General features: G+C 38.3%; 1 protein-coding gene across 6 annotated transcripts in view; it reads right to left on the bottom strand.

Moving 5' to 3' along the window:
- Positions 1–15,154, bottom strand: part of AUTS2 (activator of transcription and developmental regulator AUTS2) — a 1,910,865-nt gene that overhangs the window by 1,076,844 nt on the left and 818,867 nt on the right. For all 6 annotated transcript variants that reach the window (XM_077482318.1, XM_077482314.1, XM_077482317.1 and 3 more), the window contains one exon: positions 9,775–9,810. In XM_077482318.1, the coding sequence (XP_077338444.1) occupies positions 9,775–9,810 (36 nt within the window). The remainder of the gene's footprint in view (positions 1–9,774; positions 9,811–15,154) is intronic.

The raw sequence follows: 15,154 nt of genomic DNA, 5'->3' as shown, positions 1-15,154 counted from the left end.
AAGTGGGTCCTGACTCCCAATTGACCAAGGACTCCCAGCCAATCGGGACTCAGGACCCACTCCCTGTATGTTCAGGTGGAGGAGAATCAACGGTCCCAGAGTGAGGAGCAGCTGGAGTGAGGAGCAGCAGCCCTACCCTGGATCCTTGTCATATGCCTCCTAAGGTAAAGAGGCCCCTGATTGCCATCTTCCTGTCTGTCTCTGGCGGGGGTTGGCATTGGTGTGCCCCCCCCCCCCCCCCCCAAATATTGAGCACCAGCCACCAATGGATTTGGTGAATATACCACAGGTTTGGTTTCCACAGGGCTTTCTTTTCTGATGCATGACTTACAATTTGATGTCTAACGATCTGATGTTTGTTGGGTAATGACTAAGAAGAAATGGATAAAACAAAGATCTACAGAATAAAAATAAATAAAGTAGGAGCTAGAAAGTCCTTGCACTGTAGATACTGCAGGTACAGCTTCTTCTCCAGCAGGCCATCAGAAGAACAGTGAGCAGTACAGTGAGAACATCACCAAAGCTTGCTCAAAATTTCATGAGAGTAAAAATCCACAGAGAACAGAGTATAGAGGGACATGCCTAAGGTGATGTCATATTGCAGATATGCTACTATGAGACTACAGACTACAGGAATAGCAGTGCTTAGCCACAAACATACATCAAGTAGTTATTTTTCAAAAAGGGTAGAGTTTTTAGGATACTACTTAGCCACTATTAACTTTTCTAAATGTTCTCTATAACATATTTAATCTTTACTTTTTGATTATCGGTACACTTTGAGCTCTGGACTTGCCATGTGCCTTCCTGTTACTCATATTGGAAAAACCCCTGCAATATAAAAGAAAAATATTTATAGTTACCTTTTATTCATGTTTTTTGGTCTGATCTGGTGATGCCACAAGTGCACTTCACCGTCTTCTTACTCCAGGGTTAGACAGGTCCTTAATACTGCAGCAAGAGTCACTGTGTAATGACTAAGACCCCTTTTATGCACAGCTTGTTTCATCAGTTCAGTCATGTTTTTTCAAAGAATATACTGATGAAGTTTGCATCAGTTTTTCATCAGTTTGTCATCCATTTTCCATACGTTTTTACATACTTTTTTTTACATCCACCAGCTAGAGTTCTTAACCCCTTTACAGTCTTTTTTTTTATGCAAATGCACAATGTTTGTGCATTTCCATCCATTTTCGTCCAATCTATTTTTAACAGAAGAAAAATAGGCCTTTGATCTGTTCCAAAAAACGGATGTTGATGGAAGGAGATGTATCATGTAGATGATCAACTATTTAAATACATTTTTCCATAGAGATGCATTAATGTCCGTTTTTCATCCGTCAACTGAGGGAGGAAAAATGGACAAATGAAAGGGGGCTTACGTCCTGTACACAATCCAAAAATCAGATGACAGATCCTCCTACTTTTGTTGCTTGCTATTCGCATTTTGAAACTGAATAGGTTGCCAAAGTTAAAAAAAGTCTCATACAACAGAATAAAACATCAGAAGTAATGTAAATTATTGTATTTGTATTGTATTTTCAGACAAAGACTGTACTGATGGGATGGGGCTGAGCCATGCTATGTGTGTCTATAGATGCACACAGCCTGGCTTGGGATTGAACCTGAGCATGTGCATCCATAGAAATCAGTTTTCTATGGGGCAGGTGAAGAAGAGGAGGAGCCGACAGCACTGGTAGGGGATCCGAGGAGGACATTCAGCATCGCTCTGTCCAAAACCATTGCACAAATCAGGTAAGTAGGACATGTTTGTTTTAAAATATAGATATATTTTACAATCACTTTAGGTCCTGAATTCTTCTGTGTAGCTCAAATACCATTTTTCCATGTTTATTACATGAGTATGTGTGAGTGTGGATAAACTGGGGTTTAATGTTAACCCTAAAGGGAGGATTTACTAAAACTGAAGAGTGCAAAATCTTGTGCAGTTCTGCATAGAAACCAATCCGCTTCCAGCTTTGATTGTCAAAGCTTAACTGAACAAGCTAAAGTTAGAAGCTGATTGGCTACCATGTACAGCTGCACAAGATTCTGAGTGCTCCAGTTTTAGTGAACCCCCCCCCCCCCCCCATAATGACTTGGAGTAGAGATTCCTATGGTGTCATAAACATTATTTGGGTTTATCTATATGTATATAATCCTAATGAAAATAAACTTAATTAAAAGGAAAAAAAAAAAACATTCCACATATTGTTTTACAATGATGTGGCAAGAATAACATACAAATAATATAAGCACTAAATGGATTTCTCAAACCAAAAAACTCTGCAGACCAGTATGTGAATATGCTGCTTTCTACCAAATGCATTGAATTACACAAATTTGATTAAATGCTTTAAATTATACTTGTCAAGAGCTTAACATTCATGTACCCTTGAGGAATATAATAATATTCAACATTATTCAGTTTCTTTCTCCTCTGTTCTTAGTAAATGAGCTTAGATTATAAGTACAAGCCATAAATAGTTTCTTCCCACACTAAGTGATCTCAAAGTCTATGGGTAATAGCATAAACAAGGATGTATAATCAGTGTTTTGCCATATTGTGGGATAATGCAATAATCATATTTATTGCTAACACATGTCAAAGTAAATTGTTATAAAAGAAATCTCTCATTGTCTATGCCACAGAAGACATCTGGTGTATATTTATTTTGTGTAAGTTAATAAGGCTCTGGGCCTGCCTAAATAAGTAAAGCAATTTTCAGAATAATTTTTCCAATGTACAGTCCAAAACGTCCACATGGTTGATATTTACCAAGAAGATATGTTTCAAGACATCTCAGACATCTAGACATCTTAAAGTAAAGCTATGCCCATGCTATGCTACGCTTAATTACTTTCAAACAATATAGAAATTATGCTACCATTGTTTTTATTTTCTTTGGATAGACTGACTGTACTAGCAGTAAACATATTAGCCTGACAAGCAGTAAACAGACTTTGAATTCCCTTTACAAGTGCTTGGCAAAGATGGCTATTGAACCAATTGTGCTCTGAACAATTGAGTCACTCGTGTTATGTGGATGAACTTAAGAATAAGGTCTAAAATGTGGTTCCATTTTATCATGTTTATACCAACCACTGACCAAAAGGGTAAGAGAGATTAGGGTCATATGGCCATGTGTAAATTCACAAAAACACATACTGCCTAGGATAAGGAAGAAGTCAAGTGATTTGAGCATGGGATTGGTGTGAACATACAACAAATTCGAACTTATAAAAAACAAACACAAGAGGATGCCTCCATCTAGGTTTAGTGATTTATTTAAAAAAAGTATAAACAACAATAAAAATGCACTCACTGGATAAAGACCCATATAGACCTTCATACTATCACCGTGAGGCTGCAAAGCTCAGCTGAAAAAGAGTCATTGATGGGAGTTCAGTTGTCACGCTTTAGGCTAGGACATTAGCATCAGCGGCTTCTAGATTTGGCAAGATGGCTGTGGCTTCAAACAGCACCTCTCTCAGGAGGGTGATGACAGGAAGTGGAACGGATGTGGGTCAAGAACTCTGCTTCATCTAGCCACATGCCTGCTGAGCTCTGCAGCCTCACAGTGATCCTATGGAGGTCTACAATATATGGGTCTATGCCAAGCCTTGATCTACTATAATATAGTGAGTACATTTTTATTGTATTTTATGCTTTTTTAAATAAATTGCTACATGTAAATGGAGGTGCCCTCTTGTGTTTTTTTTTTTTTTATATGTGTGTTAGGATCTCAATACCTAATTTGAGAGGCACTACATCCATTTTACCTGGTGTTCCCTACCACCCCCTGGCCCTCTAATGTGCCCTGTTTAATGATGGTTGAGTTCCAGTCAGTGCAATATCTTATTCTTTTTCTTTGGTAACAAATACAAACTTACATACCGGTAGTTCAGTTTCTATCACAGAAGATCTCCACGATGACATCAAATGGTGACATTACTGGGTATTTCCTAGTGAAGTATAATAGCACTAGAGACCGAATACAAAAATTACTTTACAGTAATTTCACTTATAGTAAAATATTAACAAAACAACAGTGCATTGAATTTGCTCTCAGAGCCTCAGTTAGTGTATTTAAAGAAAAAAATAAATAAGTAAATAAAATTTGTTTTAAAAAATCTCTTACAAGACTAAAAATATATAAAAAAATATTAAAATGTCCCTCTGGCAGTAAAAATAACTAGTTAATAGTGTTTATACCCTTGTATGGCCTAGGCAGCAAGGCAGCATTCGTACAGTTATGCGATGTCAATATAATATATAGAGTTGTCTGTGGCAAAGCCAACACCCCATGCCAGTGCTCTCTTATTTTTGTCTTGCCGGCACTGCAGGAATTGAAAGCATATGACACAAGGAATTTTTTTATTGCCCCTTTTATAACATATGGGTCAATAACCTAAAGAATAGCCTTTCTGTTCCTAACATTCATATTACATAATCACAATGCTCTTCCCCAATCCTCCTTGTTCCACACAGAAGTTCTTAAATGCTGAGACAGTGACCACATCAGTTCACAAGAAAAAATAATTTTTGGACCACAGTGGTGTTTACTCAATCATACAAATGGACATATGGTTTACCAAGAGACTGTATTGAGCAGATTCACTGTGTTTGGTACCTATCCTGAATGACATTTAACCTACATTAATCCTTCGGTCTATTGTGGACCTTGGTGAACTTATTGCTGGCGCAGTTTTTCTTTTCTTTATTGCTTATTGTGTTTATCCCACAAATATTACAGACTTTTTATTTTTTTATGGTTAGCACAGTTTTTTACACTCTGTATGCCAGAATTTATGAAACATACAAATTGCAGCATTCAGAAATATGTAATGTACAATGTATGATGGGACGTGGGGTGGAAATGGACCTAATAGGTGTGGCTATTGAGGCAATTTACATTTAGAATACCTTTGTGTCTGTGAAGATAACACAAATCCAGTAATGTATCATTAAAGACTTAAGACTGTTTTGATCACTGACCTGGTACCCCTTGTGACATTCCCGATCAAAAAAAAAATACAGAAGGGGACTTAAGGATTTTTTTTTCTAGTAATGGATTCCCGTGGCACGCTGCGCAGTAAGAAAATGTGTGCTTCTACTTTCTTCATAGCTGTTTTAGCAGCCCTTAGAGCTTCTGGGTGACCCGGCCAACACTGAATTTTACTTTGCCTAATGTAGTCTTCCTCAGGCTTCCCAATGTATAACCACAATGACAGCTTTCCTGCTACCTGTACGTGATTTATAAATGCTTTATGTTAGGATCAATGACAGTAGGGAGATGGCTCTGCACTATGTACATCGCATAACCTAATTCCTGTAACCTGTACACTGCATGCTGGACTGCATGTTATGCACTCCTGTCTCATACACTCTGTGCATTACATACTTATGACTCCTGCAGTCTGTGCTGTATTTACTCCTGGCCCATACACTCTATGCCTTGTATACTCCTGTGTGTTATATACCCATGAACCTTGTAGTCTTGGCATCTGTGCACCGATTACGCCTGACCCCTGCATCGTATGCATTATATACTCATGATTGTTGCACTTTGTGTTACATACTTATGACCCCCGGCACTCTGACCTGTATTCTGTGGGTTACATACTATTGACAAAGACCCTCTGCTCCATGCTATTCCAGCAGCTGCTCTTCTGGGTTGTATGCTTAAAAATTGGCTTGAAGCATTTAGGGTTGCCATAAGGGTATGATTTGGTCAGTGGCGGCCTGTCCATACAGAACACAGGGGTGCCAGCGCCCCAAATCCCTGCCGGATGCATGGATTTAAATTTTTTTTTTTTTAGAACATGATTAGAGCCTGAAGCTCTAATGGGCTTAAAAAAAGGGTGGGCTCAGGGCACGGAGAACTGTGCTCTGAGCCTACCCATTTGTGTGACAATAGTTAATATTCGCTATTGTCCTCCTGATTCTCCTCCTGGCCAATCAGGAAGTGGGTCCTGACTCCCAATTGGCCAAGGACTCCCAGCCAATCGGGACTCAGGACCCACTCCCTGTATGTTCAGGTGGGAGGAGAATCAACGGTCCCAGAGTGAGGAGCAGCTCATTCTTAACGTTTTATTTTAGATAAAGTTCTAGTAATGGTGTACCCACTCGTAATTTCTTCATCAGAGGAGCAGTTTACTGTAGGAGGTGTGTGTGTGTGTGTGTGTGTGTGTGTGTGTGGGGGGGGGGGGGGGGTTCACTTAAAAGGGCTAAAGGTGTCCCCTGGCAATACATGGTTAACAAGGAGTATTACATTTCCATAATAAAGTTCTTGTTTGTGAGTTAGATTACTTTTTGTGCTTGTTGGGTGTTTAATATCATCAATATGCTGTATAAAGTAACAAGAAGGTAATACCATCCACAAAATGCAGCTTCCTGTGATGTGTACTAAAGATGCTGCACTGCTTTTAAATTCAGAGTAGGATTGCCACTCTCCTGTATACTTTACCTGCTTACTTTACAGTCGGATGAAAAAAATGTGTCAATGAGATTGCTACCACTCACTGCTGCCATTGTTGATTCACAAGCCTCCAGCTTGCCACTCTGCACCTGGCCACACCAGGTCCTTCCCAAATCTGATTGGTCTATACAAACTGATTTATTTTTCACGCTATGAGCCCATTATTCTGCCCTTGTTCTCACCTTTGCATCCACCATACTGGATAACATCAAGTAAAACATAGATTATGAATCAGACGAGGCATGATTATAATGCTATTTGACTGTCTCGGTGTTCTGCCTGTAATTACACTACAGGGCATTTTTAATGTTTCAGTTCCTTAATAAGTTCTCGGTTTGAAAATAGAACATATTTATAATGTTTAGAAGTGGTGAAAATATTGAGACTCTCCAGGAGTTGGGACTTTTTCCAAGTTACCAACCTCAGTTCGGTATCATGGAAAAGAGTAACAGATGGCATTTCTTATGTTCACCAAGCTTCTGAAATAGGAATGTATGAAAATGACACTGATTACTCTTGCATACACACACAGCCTGTTCTGTTTCGCTACTTTGAATTTTGTGAACATAATGTTGGTTTAAAGATTCATGTAATTGCATGTTATGCTCATCATGAAATAAAAGATAATTAATATCTGATATGAATGTAATATAAACGTTATAATGGATTACTCCTGTGTGAACACACATCGGTTATCAAAAGATAGAAAAATGATACAATAATTTATTCTGCAGAAAAGTGCACATTTACATTGAGCATGAAGTCACAGCTGTTGGTGAAGTTGGTATGAATTAGGCTTGAGACAGCCATACAAGAGTGTTGTAGATGAGATGGAATGTGGAGGTTATTTCAGAAAATAGGCAAGTATTTGTATTACCATTTTACCAATAAAGTTTTACTTGGTTTACAATACCACCCAATAAAATTTCCAAGATTTGACTTCAGTACACTAAAATCTGTATTTTTGCTGGTGTTTAGTTTATAATATGCCACGATTGTTCTTTATGTCACATTACTGAAAAAAAAAAGAGGATAGTGGGTTTTTTGTCTTTTTTTTATCCAAACCAAAAAGTGCTGAGCTCTCCATGCTTGCCAGCTGGATAGACTGTTAATTAGAGGTAGGTTATTGTCATTGTTTTTACCCGGAACTGACTGATTTTAGTTCAGGCATTATTGATGTATAGCCCTAAAATATGTTTTTTCGTCATTAGTTTTAGACTTTTAGAGTTTGGAAATACATAAAGTGTATGGTTTGTTTCATTGCCTTGTGTGCAAGATAGAGTGTCTCCCTATGCTAAAGTGCAGCTTTCTAAAATATTTGCCTCTGCTTACAGCTTAAAGGATAATGGTGTATTAGACAAGTACACACCAGACAGACTAGCCTTGCTATCAATAACTCCGGTACCTGCTGCCTCTTTAATGTTTTCATTGCACTGAATGGCCAGTTCAGTGTTTACGTCCTCCAGAATTTCTCATCCAATATTACCTGCTCATAAAAAGGGGGGAAAGATTTTGTCATCTGTTTGGGGTCGCAAAGTTGCTTAGTGATTATAATTTCTGTGTATGAATGTGTCCTTCTGTGTATGTATGTGTCCTTCACGCTACTAGGAGTGATGGATGATAAAATCTATCTAAAATAAAGTGATATAAAAATGCTGCAAAATCTAGAGTGTTCACACAGACACACACAAAATGGTAACGGTAATTTCCGTCTTGTAGCACTGAAATCCTTAGTTCAACAACACTATCTGAATGGAGCTTGCATGTTCTCCCTGTGCTTGCGTGGGTTTCCTTTAGATACACTGATTTCCTTCCACACTCCAAGGACACGCTAGGGGATTAATTGGCCCTAGTATGTACATGTATGTATGCATGTGAGATAGGGACCATAGATTGTAAGCTCTAACAAGCAGGGCCCTCTGATTCCTTCTGTATTGTATTGTAACTGTACTGTCTGCCCTCATGTTGTAAAGCGTTGTGCAAACTGTTAGTGCTATATAAATCCTGTATTATAATAATAATAATGGAGTGTAAACTTCTTGAGGGCAAAGACTGATGAGAATTTGTAGGTAAAGTGTGGTTTACGTTTTCAGTTTTACATATATGTCTATAAAAAAAAAAAGACAAAATGGCCCAGCCCAGACTTTGCAGGTAGAGACGTGCAAGGAAAATAAAAACCCCCATTGTGTCAGGTAGTGAAGTTATTGTTAGTATCCCAGAACTATCTGACACTAAGGGGTCTATTTATAAAAAAAAAAAAAAAAAAATATATATATATATATGAGAGTAGCACAGCCAATCCTAATAATCCTCTTCATGTAGGTTTATTTAATGGCCACAGGAAATCAGGAAATTCAGTATTATGGCCACTAGATGGAGATAATAATCATAGGAAATAAACATATTAGACACATTACAGGGATTTTTTTTCTAGTGGATGTACAATGCTGAGACACATTTTTAGTTATTATAGTTTTTTTTTCCCCCTAACACACAGTTACTCTTAGGCTGTGAATTAGTTCTTAGCTATAGCAAACATGCATCCTCACAAAAGCCATGTTTTCTAAAGCAAACTGTGCATGAAAGGGGTCTTGAAGACACGTCTTTCTATTGATACTTACAAATTAGCATCTTCCAACTCAACTTTACAGCACACATTAGTTGCATGTTTGAGCAACAAAACCATTTACACATTTTTTCTTGGTCTAAATTAGTATATTAACATTTTAGGAGTTTAAGAGTTGAAGCATAAAATGACAAACAAATATATTAAATAAAGTGTATTTTTAGCAAACATAGCATGCATATGCTTATAAAAAAAGGTGCACTCAAATCATGTGTGTATGTATCATTACATTTAAATAATATTTTAGGTGTAGGTTTAAAAAGTTAAAAAATGTTTTTGTTTATTAGTGTCTTACACCATGCTCAAATCAGTATGTTGCAACATACACAAGCTTACCTGCTGAGAATAGACACTGAAACTTTCAGACTTAAGATGAAAAAGGTTCAGTGAGATGAAAGGTTACTTACATGGAACAAGACGTGTAGCACAATAAAACACTTCAATGAGACATGAAGGAACATTGCTTTTACATTTGTTATCCGAATACTTAGGAATTCCACATTTTCAACACAGCACATACAACAATATATCAGTCAGTTCCTATCTATAACGAGGAAGAACATGACATTTTCACCTTACACATCCTGATTATCTTGAACTGTTCTGACACAATACAAATGCAATATCATCAGTCACTCTTAGTATGCTGCTAAAAGTTGCACTTACAAAGTAGCCAGTTCCCAGGCTGGAGGCAGCTGAGCTCTGCAATAAAAAAACAGAACAGAAAAATAAAGTGGAAAATTAGTGTTGTGTTTTTAACACGTTCCAATCTGCACAGCTCATTACCAGCACTTTCCATTTTATTTCATCACCATATCACAGCACCGACATGTTGGTCCTTGTCAGTCGCTACTGGAACAAGGAAAACGTTGCTTAATTCCCCTTCCCTCACATCCCCTCCTTCTTTAAATCTCTTAGCGGTTTGGGGATGGCAACGTGTTATGTACTGAATTCCAGGCTTCTGCTGTGGCTGTAATTGCCAATTTATTTGACAGGCAGCTGGGTAATGATGGCATTTCGCCCTGCACTGAGACTAAGCAGACACTCATCAAACTGCCTCCCTGACTTGCTGACATTCACTGCCCTGATCCCAAGTTACTATGTATTGTGGCCACAAAGTGGCAAGAGGGAGAAAAGAACAGACTAACTTCAAACAGGCAAATCCTACAGGGCTTGGATGACTTTTTCAGTGTGTGACCTGCTTGCCAATTGATTCCCGGGGGTCAGAGGAAAATGAGGCATGTTGTAAACATAATTAGTAGTCTGAGATGTGAAGAACGTGTAGGCACAGCCAGGAAACTAAAACATCAGGCAGCCGCAGACTCTAAAATTACCAAACTTTGAGCTACCTCATCATCTACAATAAGATCACAATATTTTTCTATGGCAAATTTATAATCAAAAGAGACAGTCTTTAATATAATGAAATGCATGCCTTTTTATTGTTTTACTATATTCATAATTTTGCCTTTAGTGAATTGTTTAACAGTGAATCACATAAGTATACATATTATCAACTTGGGCAATTCATATTCTTTCAATGAAATATGCATAAACAGAGGTTACCTTCACTAAAGCCTCACATTAACAAATCCAAAGATTTAGTCCCGTAAATTTATATGCAAATCTCAACCTCTCCCATTAATGGTGAGCTTATACCCCACTACCTCCTGGTATTACTATGAGCCATTTAATATGGTAGGTGGCATCCTTGACCAATTTAAATCTCTGAAGGTAGCAGGGAAAACCTTGACTTTCACATGAAGAGTCAGCAGCCCATACCGCTGCATCTTCTGATCATTTTAAATGTGTGATTTGCAATAAAGGCAACCTCTGCTAAATTATTTTATTATATGCTCAATCTGAACTTCACGGATTTGAGACAGGTTTTCTTCATGCTGAATAATAGAGTTGTAGTTTAAAGGACATTAGTCAATTAAATGAAACATTAGTGAACAATTTTCAGAGTGCACTATTGCCATTTATTCATCCAAGATTCTGATATTAGGCTCTATGTGACAGGACCAGAGAACCAAATTTGTTTTAACAGTACAGCATACTTTGTGAGCATACAAACTACAGTACTAAAGTGCATTCAAAACAACAACACAGCCATGAATCCCTCAAATTAAAATCGGATTTCTGTTGCTGTGTTTACAATTTTGAAATCTTTGTGAATAAAATTGGTTATGTGGCCTGAGGGAAATTCATCTGGAGAATAATTCATGCCAACCGACTGTTGTCTAAGTGCAGAAAGGCTTATAGAAATCTGTGAAAAAAGGCAAAGCCAAAGTGCTGTAACCCAAAGCAACCAATGGATTGCTCTTTACTTGAAGCAAATCCACACAATAAGATATCTGATTAAACCTGCTTGCCTAGTATAGGCCACTGCACTGTACACTTTGCCTTACTGAATATGCTTGATAGCGAGAACATAATGCATACATTTTGATGACAATACACATATAATAAAACAAAACAACTTTTTTTTTAATTGATTGTCATGGAAAAGATTCATCCTACCCTAGGCTCTAGAAAGAGAATTCATGTGCAGCCAGTATGAGTTATTGTATATCATTGTTCTTGGAATATTCTAAAATAAGGTAATTTTTCTCACCTATTTAGTTCAAGATTTAGCTGGTTAAGTGTATCATTTAATTATTTTTTCTATTTTCATGTCAAAATAGCTGCCATGTGTGTCAATAACGTCCAAAAACAACCTCAACCTTAAGAAAAAAAAAATGCCCACCTTTGGAATCATATTGGATCCACCAAACCTTATTTTATTATTATTATTACTATTATTATTATTATAAACGCTTTATATAGCGCCAACAGTTTACGCATCGCTTTACGATGTATAGGGGGGACAACACAATTACAGTACAATACAAAAGGTACAGAAGGGCTTTATTTTACTTTACATATACTGCTGTCTCATACATAGTGATAATAGTGATAATCAAATGTGCTTAAAGTGGTTGTAAAGTAAGTGAATAGCATTAATGGCAACCAAAAATTATGCTGCTAAATAACTTAATTCAGAGCGTCGCTGTGTGGCTACTGGACTTCCTGCCGCTCCCCTCTGATCTAAGGGCTACAGTGGGAGGGGCTGAGATTCCCCTCAGATGTCAGCCAAGGGGTCACGTGACTACTGTGCCTTCGTGCTGGAACCGAGAGCTCCCACACGCATGCTCAAGAGTGACGTCATTGCGGCTCTGGCCAATCATATAGCCAGAGCTCACAAACCCAGAAGACAGACAGGGGGAACTTGTCATCCCTCTCAGCTTAGCCTTTACAGCACTGGAGGGGTTCATTCCAAGGTGAGCATTTCATAATGTGTTAGTATGCGATGCATACTAGCACATTATGCCACTGCCTTGCAGGTTTATTTTTTTGAAAATCTGCTTTAAGTTCCACAGAAATAGGTTCAACTCAAATAAATTTGCGTTTGTATGTATGATTGGCTAAATAAAACAGATTTGTATAGGTCTAAGAAATTAAAATCACATGGGTCTTTCATTCATATGAATAGATTTACAAACAATGGCAGGAAGAAATAAAATTCCTTGTTGCATAGAAATGTAAATATATATTACCAGGGAGAAATAGGTGGCACAAGGGCTTTGTTATACATATTTGTCCTGACTTTTGTTTATGCTGGTCTGAGTGAATGAGGGAACAGTGGGTATCATTTCAATTTCTGATGTCAACATCAAATTACTTATTTAATTTCATGCCTGGCGAAGCATCGTATAGCTACATGCAGAATCATTTCACTTCATTTGTTATGCTGTGTTTTCTCGGCGATTGGCTTGCCTTCCAACTGACAGCTTTAATTATGACAGAAATTTGATTGCACTGTTGAGGAATTAACATAAAGCATTTAAACATTTAAGGACCCAGACTTAAAAAAAAAAAAAAAAAAATAGGCTTCGAAAGCCCATCAGCTTCCCTAAATACAAGCAGCCTGTCATCTTTATACAGCAATTATACAGATGCAGCCCAGCTAGATGTGAACACAACACAACTGAACGTCAGCACTGCAGAGCACTGATTGTGCTCTACAGACTCATCCTTGCCTCTGTCTTAGTGATGTTAAAGTGTTTTGTCATCAAGCAAAACACAATGGTGCCTAGATTTTGTGATTCATCTGCAAATGCATAAAAATACACTATGATTGTGGGTATTGGTTATGCTATTACTTGATGTGTAGGTTGAAATGTGTTTTGCAAGGGATATGCTACATACTGTGGTAAATATATTAAGTGGCACCAAGATAGGGTAATGTAAATAATGGGATTTAGTGATTGTAAAGTCTTGTTTAAAAACATAAAAAAAAAAAAAAAAACATGTCATGCTTACCTCCTCTGTGCAGTTGGTTTTGCTCAGAGGAGCCCGATTCTCTTCTTCTCGGGTCCCTCTTTACTGCTCCTGGCCCCTCCATCCTATCGAGTGCCCCCTCTGCCAGCAGATTTCTATGGGGGCACCCAAGCTGAGTCAGAGCTCCATGTATAAATTCAGACATGGAAGCCCCAATTTCACCCCGCCCCCCCCTGCCCTGATTGTCTGACTAACTTTTATTGACAGCCAGGGGAGCCAATGGCACCGCTGTTGTGCCTCAGTCAATCAGGAGGAGTGTCCTAGACGACTGAAAATGCATGTGGACATCGGTGATGGGGAGCACAGACTTTTTATCGGTGGATGACAAACTAAGAAGTAAGTTTGCTATAATGTGCATGCATGTTATGCATACTTGCATATTATGGCAAAGGCTCATGATAACTCATGAAGGCACAGTTCCTCTTAAAGAGTGGGACTGGAGTCATTTTAGCTTAATGCAATACACTATCTTCTGGTTTGCAAAGTACACAACATTAAAGTGGTTGTAAACCCTTACAACCAACTTTGACCTACAGGTAAGCCTAGATTAAGGCTTACCTGTAGGACCAAGAAATATCTCCACCTCTGTCTATGGTGCATGCGCCGTAGACAGCGGCGCGCAAGCGCACTGGGCAGGCCACAGATCGTGGTGATATGCTGCTCATGTCGGCTCCCGTGCGAATGCGTGGGAGTGACGTAATCGCGGCTCCAGCGAATCCCAGCGCCGGAGCAGCGAGACCCGGAAGTCGCTCCGGGATACATGGCAGTGGCGAAGAGGAAGACGGAGGACCGCTTCGGGGGCTCCGTTCTCAGGTAAGTTATTCATAATGAACTAGTATGCTATGCATACTAGCTCATTATGCCTTTGCCTTACAGGGTGTGTTTTTCTTTTTGTTTTGTTTTTTGCCTTTACTTCCTCTTTAAATCTCATAATGATCATATAGTACAAAGTAGACAGAAGTGCAGTACCAGGTGGAGAATACTCAAAGCCAGAATCTCAGAGAGTCATAAAATGCAGATGGGTAATTCAACCTGCTAACATATAAACTGCATTATCAGTTTTGAGTGGGACTAATCACAAATGCAAAATAGCAACTTTAATTGTTAGAAGGTTAGGCTGTATGACTAATTTGAGAACTACATCAAATTTGTTTCCTTCAGGTTGTCTATTATACGCACTTTTTTTATTTATATATTGTAGGGTTTAGCTTCAAGTTTCTTGCAGAGGGGTAATATAGATACCAAATGGGCAGCAAATAAACCTCATCAATGATGCTGCCCTGTGCCCAGTGGGACTGCTTGTCACAACTAGATAAGCACAAATGAAATGGTCTCCCAGAACACATGAATGCTTTTCAGCAGGTCACAACCCTTATAGGTATACTCATGCGCCATATGTCTGTAGTCCATCTGTGCCAAGATTGGCACAATTCTTGGAAACAAATTTTGAAATAAATGTGTATATTTGGGTTGAAATGAACTCCGTTCCTCATAGAGGGTACACTGAATCCTGAGGGGAATGTACCAAATGATGGACAGAGCATATTTTCACACTTTGCTTAAACTGAAGCAATATATTGTTACAGTTGATAGGAAAACCCAAGTGAGTTATGTGTATAATTGACTGGAATGTCGTATAATACAATGACAGTAATTTGCTAAC

The sequence above is a fragment of the Lithobates pipiens genome, unplaced genomic scaffold, assembly GCF_037356315.1.
Source record: "Lithobates pipiens isolate NorthernLeopardFrog02 unplaced genomic scaffold, aLitPip1_a1.2 Scaffold_16, whole genome shotgun sequence".
Classification (NCBI taxonomy): Eukaryota; Metazoa; Chordata; class Amphibia; order Anura; family Ranidae; genus Lithobates; species Lithobates pipiens.
The sequence above is the reverse complement of the archived record's forward strand: the minus strand, read 5'-3'. Positions and strand labels throughout refer to the sequence as shown.